Consider the following 16,892-nt stretch of genomic DNA (forward strand, 5'->3'; position numbering starts at 1 on the left):
TCTCACCATAAACACATGCAGTAGACCAGTAATATAAACCTAGGTAAAACATGGCAAGTAAAAGGAATTATTTGCTCTAAGCTTCCCCCTGTCCAGCTTTACAGCAGTTTTTCTCAGCTGCAGACCAGATGTAAAAGAACAAGTAGCACGCAGTGCCACTGCCAAATACGTTTTTAAGTACAGATGAAAGGGGAAGCCAGCAAGGTAGAGCAAAATGAGTCATATGTGGACGGGGTCCACCCTAGTTTTTATATGGCCGCAGGAGAACTATCCTAGGTTATACTTTTGAAGGCAAGATGGGCCTTGCTTCCTTTCTAAAATTATTAGATTTCGGGTAGCTGAAAAAAAGGATTTCAGGGGAAGGAAAAGCAATCTAAAACCAACACGTGCTGGAAGGAAAACCAAGATGCAGCACTGAGTGGACCCAGAAGACTTGGCTGAAGCATCACAGAGGATTCTTCCGCTCTTACTCATCCCAGTCTCAGAGGGCTCAGGCGGTGCAGGGCCAGAGCCCCAGGCCAGGCTCTCAGTCCCAGGCAGATGGAGCCGGTGCCGTCCTGCCCGAGCAGTGAAGGAACCAAAACCCCGCACTGGGCAGGGGAAGCTGTGTGAGGGCTCACATGCCAACGCCCCTCCTCCTCAACAGCCCTTCGACCGCGAAATGGAAATTCCCTCAGAAGAAAAATGAGGTACAGCCTCGCCAAGCACGGTCCCGGCACCAGAGCACACACTGTCCCCAAGCACGTGCCCCCCGGCACCAGGAGCGGAGACGAGAGGGTCCGTTTTATGGACCAGGCCGATCACGTGGTCTCACGTCAGCCAATGGGGAGCCTCTTCTCAGAAGAGCCACTCAGAGCCTGGCCCCTCGTGTCCTAGCCCCGCCCACACGGGCTCGCCCCGCCCTCCTCGAGCCAGCGTCCTCCACGGGCTTTTATGACCACTCGGAGACGCCGTAGCTCTCGCTTCAGCTGCGAGGCGGCTCGGGCGGAAATGACGATACAGAGCCGCGGGATTCAAACTCCCGGAAGTGCAGCCGGAGCCGCTGCTGCCGGGCAGGGTTTCCCCATTCCCTGCCGAGACTTGGGCCCCCCGGCCCCTCCGCCCCTGGAGCCCCGGCTCCGAGACTGCCCGAGCCTCGCTGTAGCGGAGTCGGAAGCCGCCTCCTGCCTGGTGATAAGCGGTCGCCGCTCGTACCGCTGAAGTTTGAGAGTTGCTTGAAGATGAATGCCAAGACCGCCAAAGAGATAATTATTGGGAAGTGGGGCTTAAAGTCGGGTGGCGCCAGAGCCGAGGGTGATCTCGAGAAGCAAGAGCAGGAGGACGTGGCGCTGAGAAAGCCCACGGAGAAAGCTGTGAAGTGGAAGAGCGGAGCTGATGTGGAGCGGAGCGGGCTCCGAGAGGTGAGGGCGGCGGCGCTGAAGCCCATCTCTGGGGTGGCCAAGTGGTGCCCGGGCAGCGCCAGTTGGGCGTGTCCGGCGGTGTGAGCAGGATGCTAGGCTTTTCTCCTAAAACCTATCTTACCGCCATGTAACTGCCGTTCTAGTTTGGCATTTTTGTTCTTAAGTATTTTTAAGTGATGACTGAACTAATAAAACTACAATCATCCGACAATGTTGCTCAATACAAAGTCTTGAGGCCAGAGGTGCCAATTAGTCCATTAAGACCTGTCCTCACGTGACCAGCTGTTCGGAACAGTTGATCCCAGAGAATTATTTTGAGCACTTTCTGCAGAGAACGTTGTGCTTGCAAGCAGTTCCCTCAGAACATGCCAAACAGTGCTGAGTATTACCTTGAACTATATTCTCAAGCTCCCAATTGGCTATAGGCAAATAAAACTGTAATCTGTTTACCAGATTATTTTTCCATTACAAACACAAAGCAGAAATTAAGACGCTGCAATTTCCATGCGTTATAGTCTATTCAAGGAAACCTGTGCTTGCAGAGAAAGAAGTTCAAGACTTAGTATGCGACCAAGTCACATACTGTTAGGCTTCCCAGAAGGACTGGGAAACTTTAAATGGATTCTTTCAAAGGATACAACTGATGGAGACAAGCCACACTAATATTTCTAGGATACTTCCTTTGATAATAAGGCTTTTCATGTGTCTGTGCTACAATGTCAGTTGAGAAGCGCTAACCCAAGTACCAGGTTTGGCTGGACAGCTTTTGTACTATTGCTGAGTTCCTTCGCGTATTTGTGGTGTCTGGTGGAGTTTGCTGCTTGCTCAGTGTTGATAACTTAATGTTGGGTTCCTAGTTTACATGTTGGAAATCACAAGCATGTTTGGATACACTAGCTGCTACCTGGTGTCAGTATTTTAATTCTAGTGAGCACTGTGTGTTCTTCAATGACTCCCTAAATAAGGCTTTCTAAAATTCAGTTTCTTTCAGTTTCTCTGTCACCTACTAATCATTTGATATAGACAAGTAGGATTTAAACCACAACCTTTCTCACGGAAAATGAAACAATATCTGAACAAAAGTTTATGTAGAGCCCCAAGGTTTCGCAAATGCTATGTAATAATTACCTGTGCTGGAGGCCTACTGAAAAGAGAGTACCTGTTGAAAATATATACTAAAGCACATTTTGAAACTGAAAGGCGAGATAATTTGGAGAGCAGGATCCTTCTCCTGAATGCTTTGTTGTAACGCTTTTGTAACTTTTCTTATTGTCGTTTATTTTGTAAGGAGGCTCTGCTGCTTCTCAAAAGCTACTAAATATGCTAACCAACACTAAGAAACGTATTGCCAACCTCTTCACTGGAAGTGTTCAAGAGTTCTTGTATTGCTTGTGTTTTAGTTCATCTATTATAGTGATCTGTATTCATATGCAAAACTGATTACCTACCAAGTCTGTGAAATGCACTTCTTTGCATTTCTGCCTTGTTTCATATATTTCACACTGTTTTTACTATCACTTGAAATATTTCAGATGATCATTATAGTATTGTCTTTTTTGAGTAAAAAGTAATAGTGAATTGAAGGCTAAGAAAGGGCCTTTCAGAGAAAGTAAACTTGCTAATGCATTTGTTGCATTGACTGGCACTTACTGATTTTTTTTAACTTTTTTTTTATTCTGTCTCATTTAGAAAATACTTTCCCTTGAAAAAGAAAAAGTAAAACACAGCCATCTCCTTGGAGAGAAGGACAAGGAAATCCAAAACCTGAAAGACAAGCTTAGATCCAAAACAAAGAATAGTGAAGTCTCCTCATTACGAAGTCAATTAGAGGAAAAAACGAAGGAAGCAGAAAAGAGAGAACAGTTACTTCATTCTCTATCAGAAGAAATTAACAGGTTAAAATGTAGTTTATCCACCGTTACTGCAAAATGTTCTGTGCTCGAAAGCAGAGCCGGTACTTCTCAGGCATCCCAGGTAAGCACTGAAGAAACATTGTATTTGCAAATTTCAAGTCTAGACTTGGAATTTGTGCACACTAAGCACCAATATATGTTATAAAATAGGACAGATTTTTAATCATCTTAGAAGTTGCATTGCATGCTGAAATATTCTTGTATGAAGGGAGATGCTATCCACATTGAATGGTAAATGAGAAGAGTCAGGGAGCAAAACTTCAGGCAGTGCAGCTGGGGAGGGAGTTCTCTAATGCTGTACAGCAAGTTCCCTTTTTCAAGCTCACACGCAGGTGGTATGAATGCTGGTACGACATGTCATGAGCCACTGTTGCTTAAACAAATATTATTCCCTTCTTGGGTTTGCCTGCCCAGTGGTTAAACAGACTGAGAAGGTATCAGTAAGAGACATGGGGCATTAAGAATGACCAGCTAAGCTCTTCCCTTACTCAGTTTCAGTCATGAGCAAGTCAGTGGTGTCAAGACTGGAGGCAGCCTGGGCTGCAGTGATCACGCATGGGTGGAGTTTGCAGTCCAGAGGGATATGGGTCAGGCAAAGACTAAAGTCAGGACCCTGAATATTAGGAAAGCAAACTTTCAGCTGAGCAACCTGATCCATTTGAAGATGTCTCTGCTCATTGCAGAGGGGTTGGACTAGATGGCCTTTAGAAGTCCCTTCAACCTAAACTGTTGTATGATTTGTTGACAATATCTTTCTCCTTGTTGTTTGTATGAATCCTCGTTTGTTCCTTGGTTGTTAAAACTTGTTGCCTGTACTTCACATGGCATCACACATGGTAAATACTTCAGTGTGACAGAAGATAGGACAGAAACGATGACTGGCTTCTTTCAGTTAAAACTGTTAATAGATATGGTGCCAGGTACTTGGCAGCTTTTACAAGTGCATTTAGATTTCTAGAATTGTTTTTCCACCCCAGCCTGTTCTAATGTTCCATGGAAAATGCAGTAGTATCTCAGTGAGGAACATGGTGAAGGTGGTGCCTAAAAGGAGGTGCATGTGAGTCTTTTCCAGCTTTTAACCTGCAGATGGTGCTGGTTGCCCATGCTCCATAGGGAAGTTGTGTAATTTCTAGAAATACAACTTTAGCCAAAAACATAGCAAAATAGCTTACTCTACTAATTTTCAATTATAATAGATAAATGCAGCACTTCTAACAATGAGGTATCCTGGGAAATGCCACTTTAAACGAAGTGTGTTTATTTTTGATTTCAAGAATTTGAACTTTGTTAGAGAATTGAAAATGTACGTTCATGGAACAGATTTCCATTATATTTTTGTAAATGAACTACCAAAATATCTTTTAGCTTAAAACCAGAATTTTCTTTTTTTTTTTTTTTTTTTTTTTTGCTGATTTATCGACAGAGGACTGATATTTTGACTGGATGTCATGGAAAACTTGGAAGCAATTCACGCAATGCTGCTTGAAGGTGCTAGGTGGCATATGAGCAGCAGGTATACTCTAAAATGGAAATGATAGTTGTGTGCCATGATGTTGAGAAAGTTTTCCCTGAGACAGAGTTCTAATACATATAGAAATAGGAGTCCAGGCAGTTGTAGTGTCTCTAAATCGTATTTTTATTAGGAAGTGCTGAATTTAATAATTGCATTCAAAAGTTATCCTGTAGTTATTCAGCTTTAAGGCTTGTTCTAAATTGTGTTCCAAAAAACACAGGAAAACTTAGGAAAATGTAGCTTGGATTTGGGTAGTAATCTGCATTTTTATTTCCTTTAAAGTTCCCTCTGACTTATATTTACATAATTTAAAAAAGCTTTCTATCATGCACTGAATAAATATGTCGGATTATGAAAGAAGTAGAACCTTTTAACTGCTTTTTACTATTAGATGGTTCTAAAGAGCTCTGCAACTCATGCTTTAAGCACTCTGCTGTGGATCAGATCTCAGAAAAACAGTCAGTACATCCTTATGGTTCCAGACAGGTTTGCATGCTTTTCTAGCATCATGGTTTAACTCCAGCCAGCAAGTGAGTACTGTGCTGCTGCTTGCTCACTCCCCCTCGGTGGGGTTCTTGAGAGAATCAGAAGAGTGAAAATGAGAAAGCTCATGGGTTGAGAAAAACCCATGTTTTAATAGGTAAAGCAAAAGCTGCACATGCAGGCAAAGCAAAACAAAGAATTCATTTACTCCTTCCAATGGGCAGGCAGATGTTCAGCCCATCCCCAGAAGAGCAGTGCTCCATCTTGGGTTACTGTTATTTACGAAGACAAATGCCATAATTCTCAACGTCTTCCCCTTCTTTCCCCCCAACTTTATATGCTGAGCCTATATGATGTCATATGGTGTGGAATATCCCTGTGGTCAGTTGGGGTCAGCTGTACTGGCCATGCCCTATCCCAACTTCTCACGCATCCCCAGTTGACTTGCTGGTGGGGCAGGGTGTGAAGCAGAAAGGGCCTTGACTCTGTAGGAAGTGCTCAGCAATAACTAAAACATCCCTGTGTTATCAACACTGTTTTCAGCAGAAATCCACAACACAGCCCCATACTAGTTACTATGAAGAAAATTAACTCTGTCCCAGCCAAAAACAGCGAACCCAGATATTTATAATCCTTCTATTATCCCAATGATATAGTCAAGATCTCTAGCTTTCTCCCACAGGTCTACCTTATTGTCAAACATGATAATGAAAAAACCCCGAAACACTTAGCTTTTTGTATGTATTTAAATAATACCCTAAATATCTTAATTTTTCAGACACTGTCCTGTACGCTTCAGAAGTTCCAAGACAGCGGTTCAGCAGAAGACATATGATATTCTTCTTAGGAAATGTTTTAACATAACTATGAGTTGTAGAGTTATAGAGCAAATTAAATGTGAAACTTTTTTTTCTTTATCTTCCAAGAGACTTTATTTTAAATCTATGAAATGGTTTTCTGCTTGACTTGGATCCTTTTATTTTCTTAAGAAAAAAAAAAGACTATAAAGGTCTTTAAGCACGAAAGGCATGTGCATGCATCTGTTTTTCATTTTTAAAGTATTCTTATGCTATTTATGTAAGATTAGCAGTTACAGAGGACTGGATTTACTGTTTCACCTTTCTATTTTAAAGAATGCTAACAGATTATTCTTTGCAGGAAGCTGTAACAAACAGCACTGGATCACCAGCTAATCTTTATGAAGTTGAAAACCAACTGAAAGATGTAAGTTTCATGTACAATATTGCAAGTACAATCTGTATCAAGATGCATACAAATATGGTACACATATATCACCAGTTTGGGGTAGTATGAGACCTCAGAGTATGTTTCCCTCTATAATATAATATAATAAATAATTATAATATATATTATATTATAATAATATAATATAAAAACACAATCTCTAAAATTATTTTGTGACAATAATTTAAATTAAAAACATAAAATTGAAAAATAAGACAATGTTTCCATCATAATTGAAAAACTTCACTTGGAATGCTGGAACAAAGGTTTTGCTGGCAAAACAGGAGTCCCAAGTAACCTGATCGGACCTCAGAGCTGGTGCTGCCAGGGATACCATGAGGTTGGATTAGAAACCTCCTGAACTCCCTTCCAACCTGAATAATTCTATGATCCAATCAGATGTAAAAATTTATGTCTGTCATGGTTTAACCTCAGCCAGCAACTAAGCACTACACAGCCCCTCGCTCACCTTACCCGCAGTGGGATGGGGAGGAGAATGAGAGGAAGAAAGAAAAAAAGTGAAACTTATGGGTTGACATAAAGCCAGTTTAATAGGACAGCTAAAATAGGAGAGAATAATAGCAAGAACAATAGAATATACAAAACTAGTGTTGTAAAATACAGTTGCTCACAACTCCATGACTGATACGCAGTCCCTAAGCAGCTATTGCCCTCCCTGGCCAACCCTCAGTTTGTACACTGAACATGATATCATATGATATGGAGTATCCCTCTGGCCAGTTTGGGTCAGCTCTCCTGGCTGTGTCCCCTCCCAGTTTCTTGGCATCTCCAGCCTTCTCACTGTCAGGGCACGAGCAGCTGAGAAGTCCTTGACTCTGTGCAAGTACTACTCAGCTACACTAAAACATCAGGGTGTTAACAACGTTATTGTCATACTAAATCCAAAACGCAGCATTACAACGGCTACTTGCAAGAAAATTCACTCTATCCCAGCCAAAACCAGGACAGTGTCCTTGTTCTTACAGACTTTAAGTGCAATGATACAGGTTCAGTTTATTCTGTTTTAAAGATCTGTTATTTTATATTTGAGATTGAAAGGTTAGTTCTTCATAATCAGGGCATGACTCATGGAAATCTTTTGTTTTCAAATAATTTTCCCATTCGAAGAAATAAGCCTTAATATTGCTGCAATTTTAACTCATGGTCAACAACTTGATTTACCTTTCCAAACTCAAATGGATTTTATTTATTGTACAGAGGAGACTACTACAATTTGCAGCAGAATTAACTAGCTTCTTTTTAAACTGTATAATATAGTTTTCAACATTTTTAAGACAGTACTTTAAAAATCTGATAAATTATGAGAGGCTTTTTTGTTGTGCTTTGTTCCTTTTCATGAAGGCTCTTGAGAAAAACCAGCAGTGGCTATTGTATGACCAGCAACGTGAAGCATATGTCAGGGGACTTCTTGGAAGGATCTTTGAACTTGAGCAGAAGTCACAAATAGTTAGCCAACAAGAATCTAAAGAATTCAGTTCACAAGGTATTGACTTTATTTTTCACCACAAGTGACCCAAACAATTATCTATAGAATAAGTTTTCTGAAAACAAATTATAGCACGGTTAAACAAAATCAAGACCTTTTTCCTAACATTTTGGTTTCTTAACTGTAAAACTTGGTTAAATAAAATTTCTTTGCTTCCTGTTATCTAGCTACGTTACTTGATAGACAGTATTTCGTGTTCTTATCTACTTGAGAGGTGGTTTTTAACAGCCTTGACACTCTATTAGCAACCTCTCTGTTTGCAGAAAGTGTTGAGGCAAATGTACTTGCGTCTCCCATCCTTCAAAGTACACTTTCAATGTACATAATGGAAGCACTAAGGATTTATTAGCTAGGTGTGGATCAGGTCTCTTTAGATGTTTTGTTTTTCAAAATAAATAATATAAAAATTACTCAAGACTGCCATGTTCTTTACTCACCTTCTTATAGGGCATTAACTCCTGTGGTAGGTTTTGGCTGCTGTCCAAAACAGTATTTCACAATATGGATCTGGCCACCTTCAGCTCATTTCCATGTTATGTAGTTCCTGAATAATAAGCACCCATTCATTACCGTGCATTCAGATTCACTTGAATTGCGCTTGAACAGCGTGTGGAATAAAATTAAAATCACATTGAACAGAAGAATCAGAAGGAGTTGGATTGCTTTTCTTATTATAGAATTATTAATTTTATATATACTGCAACTGCTCCACGAGGTAAATTCACTAAATAGAACTAATATCATCAGGAGTAAGAGGATGCCCATAGATACTAACCACATAGTAATTGATGTGCAGCAGCTTGGTTTGTTTACTGCTTGAATCTTTATGGAAAACAGTAAAATACCATTGTCTTGTTTTGGTGCTCTTTAGAAATCTATGAACAGTATTTTAGAGGGAGACAGGCTGAAGTAGCTCATCGGGAAATATAACTCGGAGTCATTGCAGTCAACAATTTGTTGTTCGAGCAGCCAGGAGACTAGGAGTATGGGTACATGAAAGTTCCCCTCTTTGAACAGCTAGACAGTAACAGAAATCCAGGTTTCTAAGAATCTCAATACAACTGAGTATTTTTTTTTTACTGAACTGGATTTTAATACAAGATGAAAGTATTTTTTCCAAGAAATAGTATTTTTCCAAGGAAATACATGGTATCTATCTGAAGATCTCACCACCCTATAACGGAGAGTTGCTAACAAGAAGGTAAGGTTAGCTTATCATTAAGGGGAGGGAGAACAGTCAATCAAGAAAGTTTCCCTAGTAAATTACACTTTGAAGAATGAGGGAAAGCCTTTAGTAGAAAAAATGTCAAAGTCAAGAAATTTACAGTGTCAAAACCCAGCAAAGCCTGTGAAATTCTGCATTCCTTGTTCTACTTTTAGGTATATTTTGTGTTACTACTGAATTTCTACAGCCTGCCTCCCTTTTTCTTCCTATTTGCTAAATTTTTCTTGTATCAGCAAGCAGAAATCTTTCAAACTGTTTTAAGTTGCAGTCACTATCCAAGAAGCAGAAATTTTGTATCAAAGAAAGCTATTCTAGTCCCTGTTGTTTGCAACTTACAAGGAAATGATGGCATAGGATTTGAAGAAGATACTCTGCAAAAGACAGTGGATAGACTTACTTTGGTCAACAATAGTGAAGTAGAGCCCACTGGATCCTCAGGGTATCTCTGGGAATGTAATGCCAGACTAATGCCAGAACCAGCCTAAATCTGGAAATGTTATTTTCTTTGGGCCTTGATTCCCATGTGTCAGTATAATGCATAAGGCCATATAAGAACCGTGTGTAGGTCATGGAGCTCAGGTAGTAAAGGATATAATATTGCTATAAGGTTTAGTGAAGGCAGTGTCTGTAGCACAGATTAATATATGCAACCCAATTGCAGTGTTCCAGTAACTACATTGGAAGGAGACTTTACTGCATTAGAAGTACTTGAAAGCTTGGTGACAATCTGAGCTGTGTAATAGCTTAGAATGCCAATTTCTGTCATTATGCCTTAAAATGCTGTCAAGGATTTAGCGTTCTGATTTTTAAATGTTTTTTTTCCCTCTACATCACTATCTCAATTATTCTGACTCATTAAGGTTGTCTACAAGAGGAAAAGCAAAAATATTATGACCCGCTGTTACTAACTGCTAAGAATGATCTTGAGACTGAAAGACACACTGTAACCCAGCTGAGATCTGAACTTAAGGAACTGCAAAAGAAGCATGAAGAAACACAACTAGAAATGTCAAGTTTAAATGGCTTATTGCAGCCGCAACACGTTGATGAAATGAAGACTCTAGAAATTGAAAATAAAATGAAAGAAGAGAAAGTGCAGAGACTAAAACAAGAAAATGAAAGCATTAAAGAACAGCTCAGAGAGGAAAAGAAAAAGTCTGAAGCTCTTTTATGTCAGGTAAGTGGATGCATTTGGAGGTTTAAGATCAGTAGCAGAAAAGAGCTGATGAGTCACACTTAATCGCAGTGGGCCATCACTCACTTGCTCTGGTAACTATTCTTTATGTATATCTAGACTCACGTCCTTGAGGTTAAACTGAGTTCTTCGAATTTCTGTGAAGGCTGTTTTATCATATGGTCCTGAGATGGAATACTAGTGATATTTGCTGTCACCTGGCTGCTACAAATACAGACATGGGCTTGCAGTTTCATACTTACTGTCTAAGCAGCTGTGTCCCTGGACAGTGCCTCCAGCCAACCATTGTGGTGATGCAGCTGGATGTTTTTGTTTGTTTTTCCATTCAGACAAGTTCCTGTATATTGTTCCCTATCTGATGCCATGGAAAAGAATGATGCAGAAGCACCTGAGTACTAAAAACAGTGGTCAAATTAGCAAGGGAAGGGATAGACCTTAAGCTGTCACTCTCTTGAAGACAGCTGTGGTAGAAACCACTGAGAAGAGGCTTATAGAAAATTACAGAACTGAGAAGTGCTTGTCGGACAGACTGTTGCTAGATCTGTTCTATTGCTTTTGCATTAGATTCTAATTGTTCACAGGGCTTTCCTATCTCCCAAAGAGTACCATAATGACTTTGTTGAAATAATTCTGTTCATATGTGAAGTTCTTCATTTCTCCTTTCTCCTTTTTTTGAGCCCAAAACCTTTTGGTTTTTTTCCAATTGCTTTAGCCAGTCTGCCTGATCAAAGGTGCCGGAAGACACGTATGTGCTATATGTTTGTATTAAAAGTATTCAGTGCTTACCTCTTTTTGTTTGTAATACTCATGAGGACTTTGCCACTTCTCTTACATGGAGAGTTACAGTAGTGTCTTGGAATATTTCTATCAGTGCGGTGACACTATCAACAACAACAAAAAATCTGTTTTTTTCTTCTTGACGTGAAATCAAGACAACATTTCTACTGAAGAGAAACTAGATAGTCCTGCTTGAAGGACTGTCCTCAGGGCATCCAAACGAGATAGACTTGCTATTTGGAGAAGTTTGTAGCCAATAATAAAGTGAGGTAGAACTGAAGTTTTTCTGCAGCCTAACAATCACCTGGGAAAGTTCAGTTTGATTTTTTTTGAGCTATGACGTGACAACCTGCATTCCTTCTGCGCAATGCAATGATAGTATTTCCCTGGGGTTTTCCCTGGAGAAGTGGTGATATTTGAATTAGGTTTGGCTGTTGCATAACAGGTATATGTTTTTCTCTTGGTGTTGGAATAGAAAAGTTTGCTTCTTAGAGTCATTATTTACTAAGCTTATTAACTGTTGTATATGGAAGTTTTCTATTACAAATGTTTTTTCTGCCTTGTAGGTGCAACTTCTTCATAAATCATTGCTTAAACAGCAGGAGGAACACACTAGGATAGCTTTGCTGGAACAGCAGGTACCGAATTATATGCTTAGATGCTGATACTTAATCTGTATTATGCACAAAAGCTTTCTAGACTAACTTTTCAGATTAAGAATGAGTAGTATATTAAATAAAGTAATAATTAGATGTGAATATTCAATTGCGAATAATCTCTTGATGCTTCTAAAAATCTTGACGAATGTGTCAAGAGGAAAATCTGTAACCTTTTACATATAGGAGGGCGTGATCAGCCCTGATATTCTCTACAATCACTTGTTCCAACTGTACAGACTCAGATTAGGTATGGGCAACATCCTAAAACAGGTCAACTCAAGATAGCTTGAAATACCCTCCAACCAAAATAATGGAGGGTAATAATCTACCTCTAATAATGTAGGTATTTCTCTGTAGTGAAAGCACAGGTGTTTGGGTGATTTTTATCTCATTTTATGATATAATAACAGAGTAAAACTTACTTTAAACATATAAAGGGAAAATGCCTCTCTCTCTCTGTCTGTCTCTGTCTCTCTCTCTCTCTCTGTCTGTCTCTGTCTCTCTCTCTCTCTCTCTCTCTCTCTCTGTCTGTCTCTCCCCCCCACCCCGCCTTCTCTACACCCAATTCTTAATAATTCTGACTTTAATTCTTTCATTTTCACTTTGGGGGTGGCCAGATCCAGATATGCACCACCGACTTTGAGAATGAAAAGCTCGATCGCCAGAACTTGCAGTATCAGTTAAACAAAGTCCTTAAGGAGCTGCGGAAGGCCAGGGAGCAAATAACTCGCCTGGAACCTCTGGTATGTACTGAATAACTTGCAGTGAATTTAGTCAGGGATTTCATATAAGTGTACGTATTTTCACTTTGGGATCTTATTTCAAAACGTAGTGAGTCTTCTGTTAATGCCATCAGATATTCACTGTAGGCGCCTACATTCTTTTGGTACGTGGCCCCAAGGTACAGATCCCCATGTCAGCTAGCTAGCGTCATTTTTCTCCCCAGCATACAGGGAGAACTGGTACTGCAAAAGGAGATCCAGGATACTCAGGTGCCTGGGCAGGGAACTTAGCTGTATTTTGTATTATGATCTGGTTTTGCGTGTTGCACAGTGACAAAGCTGCAGTATGCTTCCATGCAGACTTGCTGCTAGTGAACAAGACATAATCCTTAAACACAGATGTTGAATTCTTCCCTCACCTTCATCTCATACAGGACGGGTCGATCATTAAAGCCTGGGCTTTTCATTTCCAAAACAACAAGCTCCTGACTACAATGAGAAAGGAAATTTGTTATATTGTGAGGGCCTTGGTCTGTTTGCTGCCTATTATGTAAGCCCAAAGAAAGCCTTCTAGATTTGAGCCCTAGACTTAATGGAGAAATTTGTAGAGAGGGGTTAAGTATTAAGCAAGCTGTTGATCTGTTCTGCTCTGTCATGTCCTGGGTTGGCCAGGTCTTGAGCAGAAATGCATTTTGACTGTTGGTGCTTCTGGAACTCTACAATAAGGATCTTGTAAGATCAGCTGATAGCTGAAGAGGACTGTCAAAACTGCATTTCTGGAGTCGAGTTACTTAAATGGAGTTCAAAATGGAAATCAAATACCCGTGCCCTTTGTTAGATCAGATCTGATGCCTCCTCTGTTTTACAAAGAAATAAAACATAAAAGCTGCTAACAAGTTGCAGACTTACACTAAAGCTTCTCCTTTTCCAGAAACTCCAGGAATATGGACGTGTGGAACCACAAGAAGAGAAGCTGACCACCCATGACAAAAGTCCTTCCCTGAAACATACAGGCCTTCTTGACGAAAGTTTTCTTGAGTGTCCCAAATGTAAAGTGCAGTATCCGACAAGTCAGCACAGAGAATTGCTAGCACATATCGATTTTTGTACAGCTTGAGCTCCAAATGGACTGACTATATTTGATTTATACACACTGCCAATATGCTTTTCTATGAAGACAAAAGATATTTTTAAAACTTTATTCTTAAGGTTGTATAAAGGACTACTAGTTTTACTATTCAGCTCCACAAAAACATTACAATAATTTATTTGACCTCAAATATTTAACTTTATGTTCTTGCAGAAAACAGCAACTGCATTTTTGTTTGCAAATGGAAATATTTTTTAAATTAGGACTATCTTAAAATAGTAAACTACTGGCTTTTTTTTTTCCAGTCTTAAAAATGAGAACAGTAAAAGCACACCTATTGTGTGTCAAACTTTAATGTTTGAACTTTCCAGTTCTTGGCTGGTGAATCTTGATGATTGTGCTTGTACCATAACTGACAGTAACAGCTGCATAGGAGTTTTGACCCTAAGTAGGTGCACTATATATATATATATTTATATCTACATGGGATGTTTGTATGTATAGTGTATAATATACCCATATGTGCCACATACATGTATAATGTATCACCATCTTGATACATTAAAACTCAGGAAGGTCATGTTAAGAGGTCTTTGCTGCTTAAGATTCATATTGGGAACATCAGTCATAAGTAATTTGTTTTCATGAACCACAGTCAAGGGTGACTCCGAGCGCATATAAAAATGCTGACCAGGGTTTAAGTTCTTCTCAAAAAAATGTCATTGGGAAGATAAACTTCCTAGCAAATAGAAACTGTATTGGTATAGAAAAAAGTTTACATTTCAGACAATGCCAGAGACCATTTTTAAAGTTTGGATATAGAATTTTCCTAAAGTAAACTTGTTTGCATTGATGTGTTTTAGAGGTTAAAGTTGGGAAATGTCAGTTATTCAATCTGCTACATACAACAAATGTCTCGATTTAAAACTGTGTTTTTTAATAAATGATTTGAAGTGTCACTGTATTTTGGTATGAATACAGAAAGCAAGTTAGCTATCAATTCTTGAACAAATTAGAAACTGGCAAAAAAATCCCTTATGGATTTCCAGTCGCAGTGGTCTTTTCCTCTAGTACCTACTATAGACCTGGATCTATTATTAGCACTTTGCTACTTGCACCTGTAGTTAAAGTCCAACAAGCAGTTCTTTCCACAAAACTTAAAGGAAATTTTACAAAGATAATTAGTTAAGATAAATTTGCCTCTATAACAAGAGGTGGTGTACTGATTCTGACTGCTGACTAGTATCAACTTTTTCCATCACACCTTGCTCCATCACACTTAAACTGCATACATTTTCCCCAAAATGTTCGCCCTGATCACTGGTGGTTACATTTTATTCTTAAATGTGAGTGTTTTCTGAGTTCTTTTCAATAACCATTATAATATCAAGTGATGTTGTTATCGATTAAATCCAGAAAATGTTGAGTTATCATCATTACATTGGATATATCTTTGTCGAATCTATTGCATTAGCCACTATTTATTTGCTTTTACTGACCATGTCTAAGGCTAATCTTCATGTCTGACAATTTGCTCAATTGTTTTTTGCAATTGAGCAAAACACTCTGACCAAAGACACAATGAAAGAATGAGTAAAACAGATATTATGTTTTAGAATCTCAAGGTTATGCTATGAGGGAAACTCTAATTTCACATCTTTCTTTCTAAACATCTTTTAAATTTGGGGTAATAACTAAACTTTTCATTGCCTCATAATAATTATAGTCTCTATTTAAACTACTTTGGGAAGTTTAAGTTGTCTTTTAACAACACATTAATCAGCTGGTATTCTATTCCCAGATGCATACTTAGCATAGTTTCTGCAAAAGGAAATTCTGATATTTTATGTATTATAGATGAAACAAGTTTGCCTACTACAGGTCAGTCTGCTGTAGTTCTGAGCCTTTCTGAAATTGGCATAAAACACTTCCTCATTAGAAGCTGATGCTGTAGAGGGAGACTCATAAAGTTGATACTATGATAGCCTTTAAAAAGTTTTGTTCCTTTCAGTTCTTCTGAACTTTAACAATGCATTTAGTCCTGCTTGCTATTATTAGACCTAAGCACAAAAAAACCCTTACTGATAAATTTATACACAATGTCAGTGTAGTATCTGTTGAAAAATACCAAAATGATACTCCAGTGCATAAAAAAATCTGTTTTGAAGGCAGAACCTCAAATACAATTATCACTGCTTATATCTGACTAAAACCAACTACAAAACTCCAACTCCACAAAGCATGTAGATCATAGCGCTGCTTCTTTTCACCCTTCAGAAATTAAGGAGTCTACGACTGAAAAGTACTTTTTATCTCAAAAAGTAAATGAACATAAAGAGGTCTGCTGCTCTTCTCTCTAGTTATATGTAGGAAAGAGTGGTTTGTGGCTAATGAGTCCATCTTAATGCTAAGATTTAGCTGTAAGTTTAGTTCTTTGCAAGGCAAGAAGTAATTTTAAAAAATGCTGTTATTTCAAGCACTTTGTATTTAGAATTTCAGTAGTCTTTTTCTGAGCTAAGACATCTAGCTACCTTCTATGAAGTCTGCATCGTTTGAAGATGTTGGTCTAGGGAAGCTTTTGGTTTAGCTCAAGGGTTCACCAATACTAACTAGTACATTTATAAATCCTAGCCTTCACAGACAGCATTCTTTGTAAACAGAAAGTGAAATAGGTGTTTTTGATGCAAGGTGGTATGGTTGGAGGGACAGCTAAACTGTCTAACAAATGACTTTTTTTTACACAAGGAAAACTTCTAGTGAAACAATAACAATTGAAATATGGTTCTGTTATTTTTCTTGTACCATATGGATCAATTTCTAATCACTAATGAGCTTGTGCAGCTTTCTCTCTTACTCTTCATTTTGATAACCACCTTTGACACAGTTCTTTGCCATGTGCCAATAACTGTACTGCAGGCGTTTAGGCAAACTGCAATAAGCCACTTACATTTAACTATGCAGATAAACTGTGGCAGGGAGGGGTAGTGCTGGTGATGCTGTAAAAGAATCACGCTGAACAGCACAAATATTTAGAGACAATGGAACGTCACTGTTCACCTGGCAAAGAACATTAACGTAAATGGTGCAGTGTCTTCAGGAAAACTAGGGAGAGTATTGCTCTTGTGATAGCTCCATAACGCAGCAGAGATGGGTGGGATTTTAG

At 39.0% G+C, this 16,892-nt stretch overlaps 1 protein-coding gene across 1 annotated transcript; it reads left to right on the forward strand.

Moving 5' to 3' along the window:
- Positions 1-976: 976 nt before the first annotated feature.
- Positions 977-14,998, forward strand: CEP55 (centrosomal protein 55). Its single transcript, XM_054071664.1, has 8 exons — positions 977-1,400; positions 3,090-3,374; positions 6,468-6,533; positions 7,917-8,058; positions 10,147-10,463; positions 11,825-11,896; positions 12,535-12,660; positions 13,571-14,998. Exons 1-8 carry the CDS (start codon positions 1,221-1,223, stop codon positions 13,754-13,756), a joined length of 1,374 nt encoding a protein of 457 aa, XP_053927639.1. The 5' UTR covers positions 977-1,220; the 3' UTR covers positions 13,757-14,998.
- The last annotated feature ends 1,894 nt before the right edge of the window (positions 14,999-16,892 follow it).

Source organism: Cuculus canorus, chromosome 7, assembly GCF_017976375.1.
Source record: "Cuculus canorus isolate bCucCan1 chromosome 7, bCucCan1.pri, whole genome shotgun sequence".
Classification (NCBI taxonomy): domain Eukaryota; kingdom Metazoa; phylum Chordata; class Aves; order Cuculiformes; family Cuculidae; genus Cuculus; species Cuculus canorus.